The 13,634-nt window shown below is 46.1% G+C and overlaps 1 protein-coding gene across 1 annotated transcript in view; it reads right to left on the bottom strand.

Annotated features, from left to right (window-relative positions):
* The window catches only part of MRS2 (magnesium transporter MRS2), a 193,213-nt gene extending 186,435 nt beyond the window's left edge, over positions 1–6,778 (bottom strand). Inside the window, exon 1 of the mRNA XM_086965152.1 lies at positions 6,534–6,778. Within this exon, the coding sequence (XP_086821278.1) occupies positions 6,534–6,699 (166 nt within the window). The 5' untranslated portion in view covers positions 6,700–6,778. The remainder of the gene's footprint in view (positions 1–6,533) is intronic.
* Between the last annotated feature and the right edge of the window lie 6,856 nt (positions 6,779–13,634).

The following is a 13,634-nucleotide window of genomic DNA, read 5'->3' as shown; positions in this document are numbered from 1 at the left end:
GCCAGCAGGCCAAGCTGTCTAGGGGTGCTAGTAAGATATGTTGCCAGTTTGTTCAAAATGTTTCTGGTGTGGCATGAAGAGTCCAGAGATGCCAAATGTGCCATTGGTGGTGAGAGATGAAAATGGAATTTAGGTTGGGCCTAAAGGTTCTGGGCATGGTTCTTCCACAGGCTATAGATATTGTCAGTAGTAGTGAATGTTTTGACAGCAACGATGGAAGTGTCACTCCCTCACAGAATAGGAACATAGCAGTATTGCAGGTTTCCCTCCTCCAGAGGATACGTATAGCATGACAGCAGTAAAATAGGCGTTTGTCTCTTAGAAAACGTTGCAGGTGCAGTATTGTGATTGACTTAGGTGCAGCCTCGGAAAGGGCTGTAGCCTAATGAAACCAAGTTTCCTTCTCCAGGGACATCACAAGCTCCACTCTATGCCGGAACTGTATCCTATGTGTGAGGCACCCAGCCCCAGGGCAGTTCACGGCAAAGGTTGGCGTAAAATAAGTGAGGATTCACACCTACACACTTCGCCTACCAAATGTGCCTGGTTGCATGATCCATCAAGAAAGAGAGGGTCAGATAAGACTGTGAAAATAGTAGGACATACATATTGAATTGGATGTTTTTTAATGTGTCAGAATTACGTGGCCTTTCCCAGACACCCAGGAAACAGGCAGGGCACCACCCCATAGCCTTTATCTACCAGCTGCTGCTCAAGAACTGAATGGCGTTCAGTCTCAACAGTGTCACCCAAATGCACTAGAAGCCATCAAATCCATGGAGGCCTCCCTTTCAGTTATGAATGAGGCCATCCGCAGTGACAGGAACAATGTTCTTCTTGCACCTGGGATGGTAAAACCCGAAAACTCCACAACGCCCAGACAGTCCAGGTTTTTTGGTTATCTGTACCAGCATAATTCCCCAGGTTTTTGCAGAGGCTCCACTGAGCTAGTTTCGAGGAGTTTAGGTGCAGGAATAGGTGCCATTCTTTTCAGTATTCAGTTTGATTAGCACCCCTGATAATCTGTGTAATAGTTGGGTTTAATTTAGGACCCTTAGCTTCTCAGGGTCTTTGCTAGCTCCGTAGGTGAAGCGCTGTCTTTCAAGTCATCCTTTGCCCCTCTGCGATGTGAACTTGTACTACTACTTCTATTCATGTGAGGTATCCAGATTTTTGCGTTTAGAAATCGGGTCACTCTACCTCAGCTTCATGACAAGTTCGAGACTCCATGTGGGGGTTCCCAAAATCAGTCACTCTCCCAGAGATCGACAAGATGAGCACCAATTGCGTTAGGCAATTACCTACTGTATCTAGTCTGAAGAGCTCAAGAGACCCCAGACAAAAGCTAGGGACAGCGGGCTCACCAGAAACGCTGATAGAAAGTGGGGTGCAATCAGAGAGAAATGGGGGTGCCAGTAACGGATGCTTCCGAGACTCTACTCCTACTCCATATTGAATGCAGGGCACCATGTGCTCCCCCTCCAGGCTCAACTCCATTCCAAGCATAGTCCACTAACGATGCCCCAACCTTGCATGCACCGCTCAGAAAACAGTCAGCCATAATTGCCGACCCTACGGGGGCGGTAGGGGCGGGGGAGGAACTAAAGAGCAGCCTCTGGCCCTCTCCCAGCAAGGTAAGGGAAACAATGAATGATGCGGCTCAAGGAAATACCCAAAACGAAAAGAAAAAAAAAACACCCAAAACTAGCCTATAAAGAAGAATCCAGATAAAAAGGCAGGGTAGAGATCAGCCCTAAAGCCAGGTACCTGAGGCCACAAGGGTCTGACACGCTGCACAACACGTGCCAGGAATAGGAAGATGCACAAGCATAAACACATGTTCACCGGGCATGTGGCAAGCAGGAGGAAAACCATACGGCAACACATTTCCAAGCACATATAGCGGTCATATAAGGACTGACATACACAACTCACAGCAAGATAACTGGGGATAATATCAGAAACAGGTAGCCAGCCCCAGCAGGAAAATAGTCTTGGGAAGGGGCCGCACATCAACAGCTCTCTTATGCACACACTAGGCGAGACACCTTTGGTAAACCCAGTGATACAAATAGAATTTCTGCTAAAGCCACAATTCGATCTCTCCCTGTACTCATGAGACCACTTCACAAACATACCCAACACTGATCTGACCACCCAAAACTGAATTGTCGGAGAATACCAAAACCACCCAGTGGGATTAGGGGTGGGGCTCAATGGCTTATAAAAATAAGATCTGTTTGTGAATACTATTATAGTAATCACCCATACTCCACTAATCATGGAAATGCTTATTCAATAGGGGTCACCTTTCAATACCTCACCAGATCGCGACTGTTCGGTTGATGGGATCAACCCTAGGATGAAATACAGATTCTCCAAAACCATTAATAACAGAGCGTAGCTAACTAGCTGAATTAAAAGACAACCAAGTTCTTTCAAAACAGGTAATCCCAAGGACAACAAAGTGCATCAATGCAGACTTGTTGACAACCCCCACAACCCAAAGGAAAAAAATTACAGACGACTCCCAGAAGACCCAAACCCAGAACTGCAGTGTTGCAACAAAAATTATGTATATTTATATGGTTATGTATGATCTGCTTACTAAGGGTAGTCCTACACCTGAGTACTACAGAGGAAATGCCAAGTCAATGGAGAGTCACTAAAAGGGAACTACAGCGCCTGCATAGAGACCTCTTGTTCGTTACCTACAGTTACACCAAACATCCCCCATGCACTGCACAGGGCCCTTTTGCAAGTCACATGGCACCAACACATGACCTCAGTTAGCTCCCAAGTATCAGACACGACATGTTATGTCTCCTCACTGATCCCACATGCTGTAGGAGCAGATAGGCTTTACTTGTCACAAGAAGTAGCCGCTGAGAAAGCAAAATGCCTTATTCACCTCTTCCTATGCAGAATAAGAACCAAGCTCCAGCCCAACAAGATATAAACACACAGGGTTATTGTAAACATAACCCAATACAACACCAACCCAACAGCACCAGACATCCTCACTGAACCCACTGATATCCAAACCGAGCTGGACAGAATGCATAGGAAGGGTACCATAGGGGAAGAGTTTACATGGCCCGAGATTTCCAGAAGAGATTTTTGGAGGTAGCAAAACCCCCAGCTCAGTGCACAAACATGTCTCCTCCAGCTTCCATCTGTGGACCAAGAGTGGCTCTTAGTGAATCCGGGGTGGTCTTCTTAAACAACAAGTGATCTCCCGACATTGAATTCCATGTAGCGTCGTCCAACTTGGGGATAATAATGGGAATAGGTTGCATGGGGGAGTGTTTTTATGAAAGTATGACTACCTCATGTCAGGAAATTTGAGACATCAATGTGGCTGGATACACTTGGTTACAAGGGAAAGGATAACCTCCGATTGTATGGACACTTATACTGTATTCCTTATGTTTCAGAGGAAAAGGAACTTTTCCGATGGGCACAAATGCCAACTACAGAGTGATATTATATATTCCAGATATGCAATGGGGCACCGCCATGCTGATGGATTACTACTGGCAATGTGGTGAGCATGTCTACATTCAGCTTGTATCTGGATGGAGGGGACCGTGTCCCACTGGTCACCTTGCACACCCCGACCTTGGTCCTTCCTGTAAAAGTCCTACCTGACTTTTATCAGCACCTGTTAAAGGAAAAGACAACCTTGCTGCACCAAACTCATGAAAGAGAGCGTCTGACTATTTTGCCTGGGCACAGTTCAAAGACATTACAGAAGAATTTAGAGTGTTCACGTAAGCACAGTTGGGTGCAGGGGGTTGACAGCCTTCTTCACCCTGCAGACATAAGCTTATCCCCACTGGCAATAAATCCCCTGGTGGGAGATGCTCAAAACTATGAACAGAACTGAGCTCGTTCTCAGTTCTATCAAGGAAGAAATGCAAGCAATCTGTCTCATGGTAAAGCAGCACTGTTATGTATCTGACTTAATAACCACAATGGAGGGAGGGGTCCAAGCCAAGATCAGAGCAGCCTGCAGTAAGTTCATCCCAGGGAATGACATGGACAATGGAACACTGACACTTGCCATTCAAGCACTGCACAATCTAAAAAGAAACATGCTTGAAGAGGGAGGTGCCCCTGAGTAGGAGTGGTTTGCGAACTAGTTCTCCTGGCTCCCACAATCGGTATGCGGTTATGTAAATCACTGTTGCCAGTTATCATTATGTTGCTATTGATATGCTAAGTTATACAGTTGGGGATCACCTGCTGAAAAAACGCAGTCCTCAAACTGGGCAGAATGCAAGTTATTAGGATGGTTGTTGTAGTCAAAAGTGCAATGCAAGCAATCTCTCTCATGGTAAAGCAGCACTGTTATGAATCTGACTTAGTAACCACAATGGAGGGAGGGGTCCAAGCCAAGATCAGAGCAGCCTGCAGTAAGTTAATCCCAGGGAATGACATGGACAATGGAACACTGACACTTGCCATTCAAGTACTGCACAATCTACAAAGAAACATGCTTGAAGAGGGAGGTGCCCCTGAGTAGGAGTGGTTTGCGAACTAGTCCTCCTGGCTCCCACAATCGGTATGCGGTTATGTAAATCACTGTTGCCAGTTATCATTATGTTGCTATTGATATGCTGAGTTATACAATTGGGGATCACCTGCTGAAAAAATGCAGTCCTCAAACTGGGCAGAATGCAAGTAATTAGGATGGTTGTTGTAGTCAAAAGTGAGCATAAGGATCAACAGGCCCAAATAAAGTAACTGCACAAATGCATGAGGTAGATAGTGTAGTTGAAAAATCAACTAGAGGGGGGGGGATGTTAATATAGAAATCAATGTGTTCATCGATAAAAATGAAATCTCAGCCTTATTAATAGAATCGCCCATTTTGAACTACACATCAACCTCAACTAGCAAATATGTAGTCAAGGAGACTCTGAGACCTATGCCCTGGATTACTAATTGATAGATCACAGGTGGGAGGGTGCATAGCTGGCAGGCAAATACTCAGGCAGGAAACTTGATCAATCCCACAGATAGGCCAAGCAACATTAAAATGGTCAGGGGAGATTGCCCCAATAAAGCACACATTTCCGGAGGGGGTACGTACGCTCCTAAAAACACAATAAAAAGTCAGATGCCACATAAGTTAGGAACACATAGCCAATAAGGACCAAGTACACGTAGTGATCGAGCACTCCCCATGCCCGACATATTATCCACTGGCCACACTGTGTCCTCGCAAGGTGGAGACTCATCTGTAGTAACCAATAGACTATTAATGTATGACTCCAAAGGCAAGAGCCAACATTCCTCACCATGTATGGTATGCCATAAACCTATATAACCTTTCGAGTTTTGTATAAAAGGAGGGCATGATTTGTAAATTGAGACAATCCTTAGACCTCGTGCCATTAAGTTTTCTCCTGGTAGTTATGTTTAATTAAATTAACAGTTACTGCTTTGGCAAACACCCCTTTTCTTCTGTTTATTAAATGATGTCGAACTCAAACAACACAAGTGAATTGAGTCCTTACCCTGTCTTCTTGACATGTAAAGTTTCTATGTCAGATCAAGCCTTTTCTTTCACAATATAAATTGGTCAGTGTTGCAGGGGCTATTGTAAGTGTGAACATTCGCAGCACTGTATAACTCAGCCTTTCTCAACACCATCTGCACCAATTGCTGTGGTAAAAAAATCAAAGAAAGGGAAGACAGCTAGCACACCCAACTTATACAAAGGACACAACCTACAAACATCATTGGAAAATGCACTATTCTTATAATGCCGTCTATTGTCATGAAACTTACACAATAATGCCAACGAGGTATCTACTGGGTGCTAGTCCTGTGAATAAATTTAGCATTAACAAAATATAGCCTTTCGCTGAAACAGTACATACACTATACATATTCTTGCTTTAACAGTCCAGCAAACAATTGAATGTGAAAGTGATGACTGTGCGTGCAACTCTGATGTGCCAAATTAGTAGTAACACTGTATTTCCACACCCATGTAACATAGGTATAAAAGTTAAACGAAAGATTACTCTCCTTTTCACCTAAGATAACTTGATGGAGCATTACGATATTCCAAAAGCACTAATTAGCATTAATTTCAAGATCATCTATTTGACCTATAAGTAATCTAGACCGAATTTTTAACCATAGTTAATCGAGAGAGACTTTTTAATTTGTTTCCTTTTGCTTTCGTGTCGCTTTTATAACACATTAATGACCACAGGAGTCTGAATTTAAAAAAAACGATGAGGGTGAGGTAAAGAAACTGAAGCTAATGAGAATACTCGGCGCCGCAGGGGGTTAGCCCCATACCCCATATGTATAATACAAAGTGAAAGCGTGCTGTACTTGAACTATCACTTCCGGATTACCGAGGGCTGTGGATATAGATCTGCACATGCTGGTGATGTGTCTTCTAAGTGTACAGTTCCAGGGCTTTGGTGTACTTTTAAGTGTTTTCCCAGTTAGCGAGACAATGACGTCAATGTCTATCTATGAGGTAACGAAAGTAACATTGAGCGTACCCAAGTAGCATTTGCGGCTGTTCGTCTCCCTGCGCAGTGCAGCCGATGCAACGTGTCCAGCTGTCAGGTGCCTGCAGCATCGCAGACAGGAGCCCCTGGGAAGTAGGGGAGCACGACCTCCCAAGCGGAGCCAGCAACTTCTCCCAAGTAATCGCGTCAGCTCCATAAGTGCCGCTCCGGGTTTATGCGTGCCACAGAGGGCAAGCACTACAGAAACTACAGTAAAGGATGGCAAACCGGAGCTACAATCGTCACGCGATTAAACGGAGACATAGAAGAAGGACCATAGTGCCAGTGTTTATTAGCTGATGCAAACGAGGCGGCCATCTTGATAGAGCAGCAGTTGTGTAATTTTTATAGGAGGTAAAATTGAAACTAGTTTTAATACCTGTACATAACATCCTACGTATAGCTGTGATATGAAAGATGAATCTAAAAAAAATCAATTACTTTGCATTTTTTAAATATTTGATTTATAGCACAAACTGTGTTTTTATTGCCACATTCAGAATGTTTAATGTAACCTACTGACTGCTTTAGCTATCTGCTGTAGCCAATGCATGCCAACCGTTTAGATCAGGAAAGAGGGAGATTTCGAAATAATAGGCGTAATGCACTTTCCCCATTGATTTCAATTGAAACAGAGACAATTTTAGGAGGGAGACAAATAAAACATGGTCATTTTTGGCTTTAAATACCGGAAGTCTCCCGTTTGGAGCGGGACTGTTAGCCTGTATGGAGTCATAGCTCATGTCAACACTCATACAACATACAGTCCCCTTCAGACATATAGCTGCCAAGTTTACAGTAGTTTCAGTGCACTTATGTCGCTCCACTTCAAAGCAAAAGGAAAAGGCCTATTCCTTCAGCACCATGGTTCAATAAATCCCTATATGAAGAAAGGAAGAACCTGAGAATCCTGGAAAACAATGGAGACAATCTCCATCCACCACTAGTCTTCTACGTTCAGCAAGATCAAAATACCACAAACAGATCTTCCATGAAAAAAGCATCACTCTTCAGAAACCTCCTTGACTCAGCCAAAAACAGACCCAAAAGACTATTTGACCTCATCATAAATCCAAAACAGACCCAAAAAACTATTTGACCTCATCATAAATCCAAACTGCTCTCCCCAACCATCAAGCCTGACGATTCTCCAAAGAAAGCAGCAGAATTTGCTATATTCTTTGATGAAAAAGTGAAATCACTGGTGGATCAGGTCATTCCTCCTTACCCCCAGAGGAGCGCAAATCCTTTGGAAGATGCCCTCCTGAAATGCATCCTCGAAACAAAACCCTCTAACCATTCTTTTGACCCCATGCCTAGTGACATTGTCATTCATTTCTACACCCCCTACTCTTTCCTACTGGACCTGTCTGGTTAACCTCTTCCTCAGCCAAGGCTCCCTTGCTGTTGCCCTTAAAACAGGGCAGGTTACCCCACTTCTTTTAAAAAGCCCTCTGCTGATGCGAACGACCTCAACAACTTCCGCCCTATCACTAACCTCCCTTTTCCTGCAAAAATCACAAAAAGATGTGTAGCGAAACAACTTTCCCTACATAGCAAGGATAATAATCTTCTTGACAATTTCCAGTGTGGTTTCATTCAAAACTGCAGCACTGAACCACCCCTGCTGCAAGTGATCAATGATGTGCTGCGTATACCCGATTCGGGGCAGTCTTGTCTTCTGATTCTTCTAGACCTCTCTGCAGCCTTTGACAATGTTAATCACAACACCCTCCTTAACACTCTTCAACAGAGATAGGGGACTGAAGGCATAGTGATTAAATGGTTTGCCTCATTCCTCTCTGACAGATCCCAAATGATCAAAATAGTGAACAGTCTTTCACTCCACTTCCTCCACTACTCCATACCACCACCTCTACCCGGACCTTCAAAACTGACCTCAAATCTCTTCTCTTCCAAAGACACCTCCAGAACTAATACACCCTGTTTCATGTCCCTCAAGGAAGTTCTTTCATTATTGTAAATTTGTAATCTATGCCTGTACAATCTTCATCCTATTGTAGTTTTTGTGTTTTTTTGTGTGACTGCCATCTATTGTTTTATTTTACCTTTTCTTGTTTCTCGTTTGTTTCTGTAACGTGTAAATATGTAATATTCTCCTCATGTAACGTACTTGGTTCTATTGTGAAGCACTCTGACACCTTTGGGTAAAGTACGCGCTATATAAAAATGCATTAAATAAATAAATAAAATAAATAAACGTATGAGTGCCATTCAGCAGCCACATGTGTAATAACAAGAGCATACGTGCCAACATTTTAGAAGGGGACAGTGGGAGATATAAAAAGAATTATTGGGAGAATATATTTCCCCCTATGACTTCTATTGTTCAGACAGGAAACAGCCAAAATAAAGTCATGTTTTGATTCAAAAATCGGGGGCCCTCTTGCCTGAATTGGGTCTATTGGCATGTATGACTTAGAGAACACCTTCTCACAAGTAAATCTAAGGAAGAAGTGCATGGAAAAGGATAAATATCAGAAATTACACCTTTTTGATTGAAGAGTAGCTCTAATAATATCTTTAAATTGCTGCAAAACTCCTGAAATGGAAGGTTAACCCAGGCTTCATATGCAGCCTTGCCAAGTACCACGCATCAGGCATTTGTCTAACGTATTTCAGTGTGGTGGTCCGCACCACCGCACTGAAGTTCATTGTCACGCATTATAGCGCATTCTCAGATGCCACATGGCGTGCCGCTATAATGCGTATGATCCACGAGCTGCAGTGGATGTGAGTGTGGTGCGCACTACTTTCAGCATGCAGAAGCTAAGAGGTGCTCGCAGCTCTGCGAGTACTTCTATAATGTGGCCAAGTGTTGTAGAGACACACCCTCATTCCGACATGGCCCCCAACGTAAACTGACGTCACAGTCAGTGCCCTATGGTGAAGTAGAGCGACATTGAGGTAATTTGCGTTGGGGAGGCACACGGCTGAAAGGCATTATGTAAATGCATGTTGTTGGGTTCCATAGCTTGGGCGTGCGTTTTGAAAACTTTTGTATTTCGAAGTCCATTATAGTGGGGCTTATCCGTCTGTGCAACAATGGAAATTAATGTGTGCTTTCTTTGTCGAAAAATGGAAGGATGTTGTCCTCTTGGTATGTAGATCAGGACAGCTGACTCTGTGACGTGGAGCCACGTTTGCAAAGGTCGGTGTTAACTGTGGTGCACTTTGAGTCTATTATGAAGCTGCTTTTCGCTTTCTTTTTTAATAATTTTTATTGCAGACAGGAAGTAAAAACAATACATGATATAAAGCTGTTGACACTGAAATGACTGCTCGTCCACCCCGCCCTGTAATACTCATCAACAATCTTTACACAGCCTTAAAGCCCACATCCCGGAGGCTGGGCGGCGCTTGGCTCGGTAACCTTCACCCCTGGCAACCGCATAGGGGATAACAGGATCGTCATTCGGTCAAACATCTGGTATCTGCTTTTCAAATATTTCCCCCCCCCCCCCCCCAACTCCCTAACTACCGACAATCCACGCTGTAGGACCCCTTGCAGGATTGAGCTCATCGAAACTCCAAACAGCTCCCTCCGTTCCTACCCGTCCAGGCATCTTACCGATGCGATAGTTCCCCCCGGTGACCCGGAAGACTCAGTGCAGCATATCAGCTGCCCTCCTCCCGAGCCTGGCAGTGAAACATCACACCCCCTCACATCCATACATCTATCAGCTGCGTTATGTCCGTAACCCGTACAACCCACCCCCTCCCTCTAACTGCAATTGGTGTGGGCCTCACTAAAGTCAAGGATCGAATCCATTACTGAGTTCAGTACGTCCGCCTTCCATGCTCAATGTGTCTCCCGGGAAGGCAACGCAGAACCCCATCAACTCAGTCATCCTCAGGTTCTAGGCTGTTCTTAAATGTCTGCACCAGGTCTTCCCATGCTCTTGCCACTTCCAAACACTTTTCATTGGCAGAGCGAGTTGCCTGCCTACGTCTAAGCACTCCTTCGCTACTGGCCCATTTACACATCTCATGCGCCCATCTCCTAACAGAGGGGCCCTCTTTCACCTTCCAGTGCCAGGTTATCTCCCTCTGCGCTAGCATAAGTCCCAGATCAATAAACTTACTGGTTACCTTGGTCTTCCTCGTGTGGGGGAACCATAGCAGCAGGCAGGTCACCATATCGTACTCCACCTGCCTGTCCGTAGCTTCATTTAACAGGTCCCCTATTTCCGCCCAGTAGTGTCCTAGCTTGGGGCAGTCCCACAACATATGTTCTAGCTCTACCTTGGGCCTCAAGCATCGGGGACAGGCCGCATCCTGGACCTAGAAATATTTCTTCATTTTCTCCGGGGTGAGGTATGCCATATGTAACACAAAAAAGTGCACCTGTTGAAAGCGTGCATTTCTGCTCCCCTTCCACGTTCTCTTTAAAATTTGGGCCCAGGTCGCATCCGGTATGGGTTTCCCCACATTCTCTTCCCATTTCTGTTTAAGTGTGTCCAACGGCGTCAACCCTTCTTGTAGTAAGCGCGACTGCAGACATGTAACCGCCTTGAAAGTGCCCGCCGCCATCACCACGTATTGGCATGCTAGCCTAGTCTTGGGTTCTAACTGCCCCGATCTCCAATGTCTGTTCATGGCCGACACCACTGCCATGTGCAATAGGAAACCCCCACCGGAAGTCCAAATTGGTCCTGTAGTGCCGGGAAGGACAGTGACTCTCCATCCGCATACAGGTCACCGACCATCTGGAGCCCCAGCTCCTCCCATTCCATCAATCTCGACCAGTCCCCCCCATGTGGTAGCACCGTCAACATGCCCAAGGGGATTTCAGGCGCATTGGGGTGAAGTACCCCCGCCCTCCGCTGACTCCTATTCCAACATAGCCTTAGGGTTCTGTCCTCCGAGGTCAACTCCCTTAAGTCTAATTTTTGTTGCATAATGATGTAAGACAGTATATGCCTCTGGGCACCCGTCCACCGGCTTTCTTCCAGACCCCTGAACTACCTCGCAACCTTCTGAGTTAGGATCTGTAGCTGAGCTGCTAAGTAATATAATTCAAAGTGTGGGACAGCTAATCCTCCGTCCAATTTTGGCCTGAGAAGTGTATCCAGCGCCACTCGTCTCCTCCCAGACCCCCATATAAAATCAATCGTGAGTGTTCTCAGGTCCGGAAAGAACCTGGGAGGTATCCAGAGAGGGAGGGTAAGAAAATAATATAAGAGACGAGGTAGAGCCACCATCTTAGGCAGCGCCACTCTCCCCAACACCGAGAGGGCAACGTAGCCCAGAACGATACACAGCCCCTCAAAGCCCTGATACAGCGGCCCACATTTGCCTCTAACATGGACTCCGAGTCATGATAGATCCGGACCCCTAGGTAGGTAAAACACGACCTCTCCCATACCAGTCCGGGGGGCAGAAGCGGCTGCTGCATGTCTGCCCTCAGAGGAAACACACAAGTCTTACCCCAGTTGACCCTGAGGCCCGAAAGGTTACTGCTCCGTGAAGAGCCACAGTGGTATCCTCCAAGAACAGAAGCAAATCGTCCGCGTATAGCGAAATATGATGTGGTACCCCAGCACAGACCATGCCGGTATAAGGTTCCCTCGTTCGAGCCCGAGCCGCTAGGGGTTCGATCGCTAGCGCAAACAGCAGGGGTGAGAGTGAGCAGCCCTGTCTCGTGCCCCTCTGCACCGGATATTGCGCTGAAATAACAGGCCCCAGTCGCACCCTCGCCGTCGCCAATGAGTATAAAATGGCCGTCCATTTCCTAAACCGTTCCCCCAATCCGAACTTCTCCAACACTTTATCTAAGTAGAGCCATTCCAGGCTATCAAAAGCCTTTTCCACGTCTACCGATAAAACAGCCGAGGACGCGTCCTCTTCCAATCCACCTTCCAACACCCGTATCAATCTCCGTATGTTAAGCGAGGTATTCCGAGTCGGAATAAACCGTGCCTGATCCGCATGCACCAAGGTAGTCATGTGTGGTAAGAGTCTTGAGGCCAAGATTTTACTCAGTATTTTATAGTCAACCGTTAGCATCGATAATGGCCTGTATGAGGTTGCGTCACTACCCTCCCTTCCGGTCTTTATTAGGGGGATCACTAATGCCTCCCTCATTGATTGCAGCAGGTGGCCCTTCTCCGCAGCCTCATTATAGACCTCCACTAATCGTGGAGCCAAAACATCCATATATTTCGCGTAAAATTCTACCGGGAGGCCGTCCACCCCTGGCGTTTTGTTCATGGCCATTTGCTTAATTGCCCGCGCACTTCTTCCAGCCGTATCTTCCCGCCTAACCCCTCTGCGTCCTCTTTCTCCAACTGAGGTAGCTGGGAGTCCTGCAAATATTCCACTATCTCTGCTTCGCCAGCCTCCAGTTGACTACTATACAACGACGTGTAGTACTCTAAAAAACACGCAAGGATCTCTGATTGGGAGTACACCACTTCCCCTGCGGCTGTTCGAATATGTAAGATTGAGCACCCCCCTGACACTGGCGCTGCCAATTTTGCTAAAAGAGTACCCACTTTGTCCCCTTCCGAATGAACTTTCACCATGTATTGCTTGTAATTGAAACAGCGCAACCTCTCCGTTTCCGCCGCTACTTGCTCCTTGGCCTCGGTCAATCGTTCCTGCACCCCTGGCTGCTGAGGCCTTTGTAGTTCCAACTCCCTGAAGCCCTCTTCTGCCTTTGCCACATCAGCCAACACCACCTTTCGCTCTCCTGAGTGGTTACTAATACAGAGCCCTCTCATCACTACTTTGAAGGCGTCCCACTCCACCCCTCTGGACGTCGCTGTACCCTCATTCAACATGAAATAGTTGTCGACCCCTTCCTGTACCCTGGTGCTAAAGATCAGGTCCTCCAGGGTGTCCGGTCGCAACCGCCAAGTGGGAATCGCAGTTCTCTCCTGCTGCCATTGAAACGCCACCACCTGAGGGTTATGATCCGACAACGTCCTGGCTAAATACTCTGATCGGATCGCCAAGGGAGCCAACTCCCGACCACAAAGGATCCTGCCAATCCTAACATGTAAGTCGTGCAGTGCAGAGAAAAAAGAATAATCCCTGTCGTCTAGGTGGTGCCCCCTCTGTCGCGTT

This window comes from Lissotriton vulgaris, chromosome 4_1 (genome assembly GCF_964263255.1).
Source record: "Lissotriton vulgaris chromosome 4_1, aLisVul1.2, whole genome shotgun sequence".
NCBI classification, from domain to species: Eukaryota; Metazoa; Chordata; class Amphibia; order Caudata; family Salamandridae; genus Lissotriton; species Lissotriton vulgaris.
The sequence above is the reverse complement of the archived record's forward strand: the minus strand, read 5'-3'. Positions and strand labels throughout refer to the sequence as shown.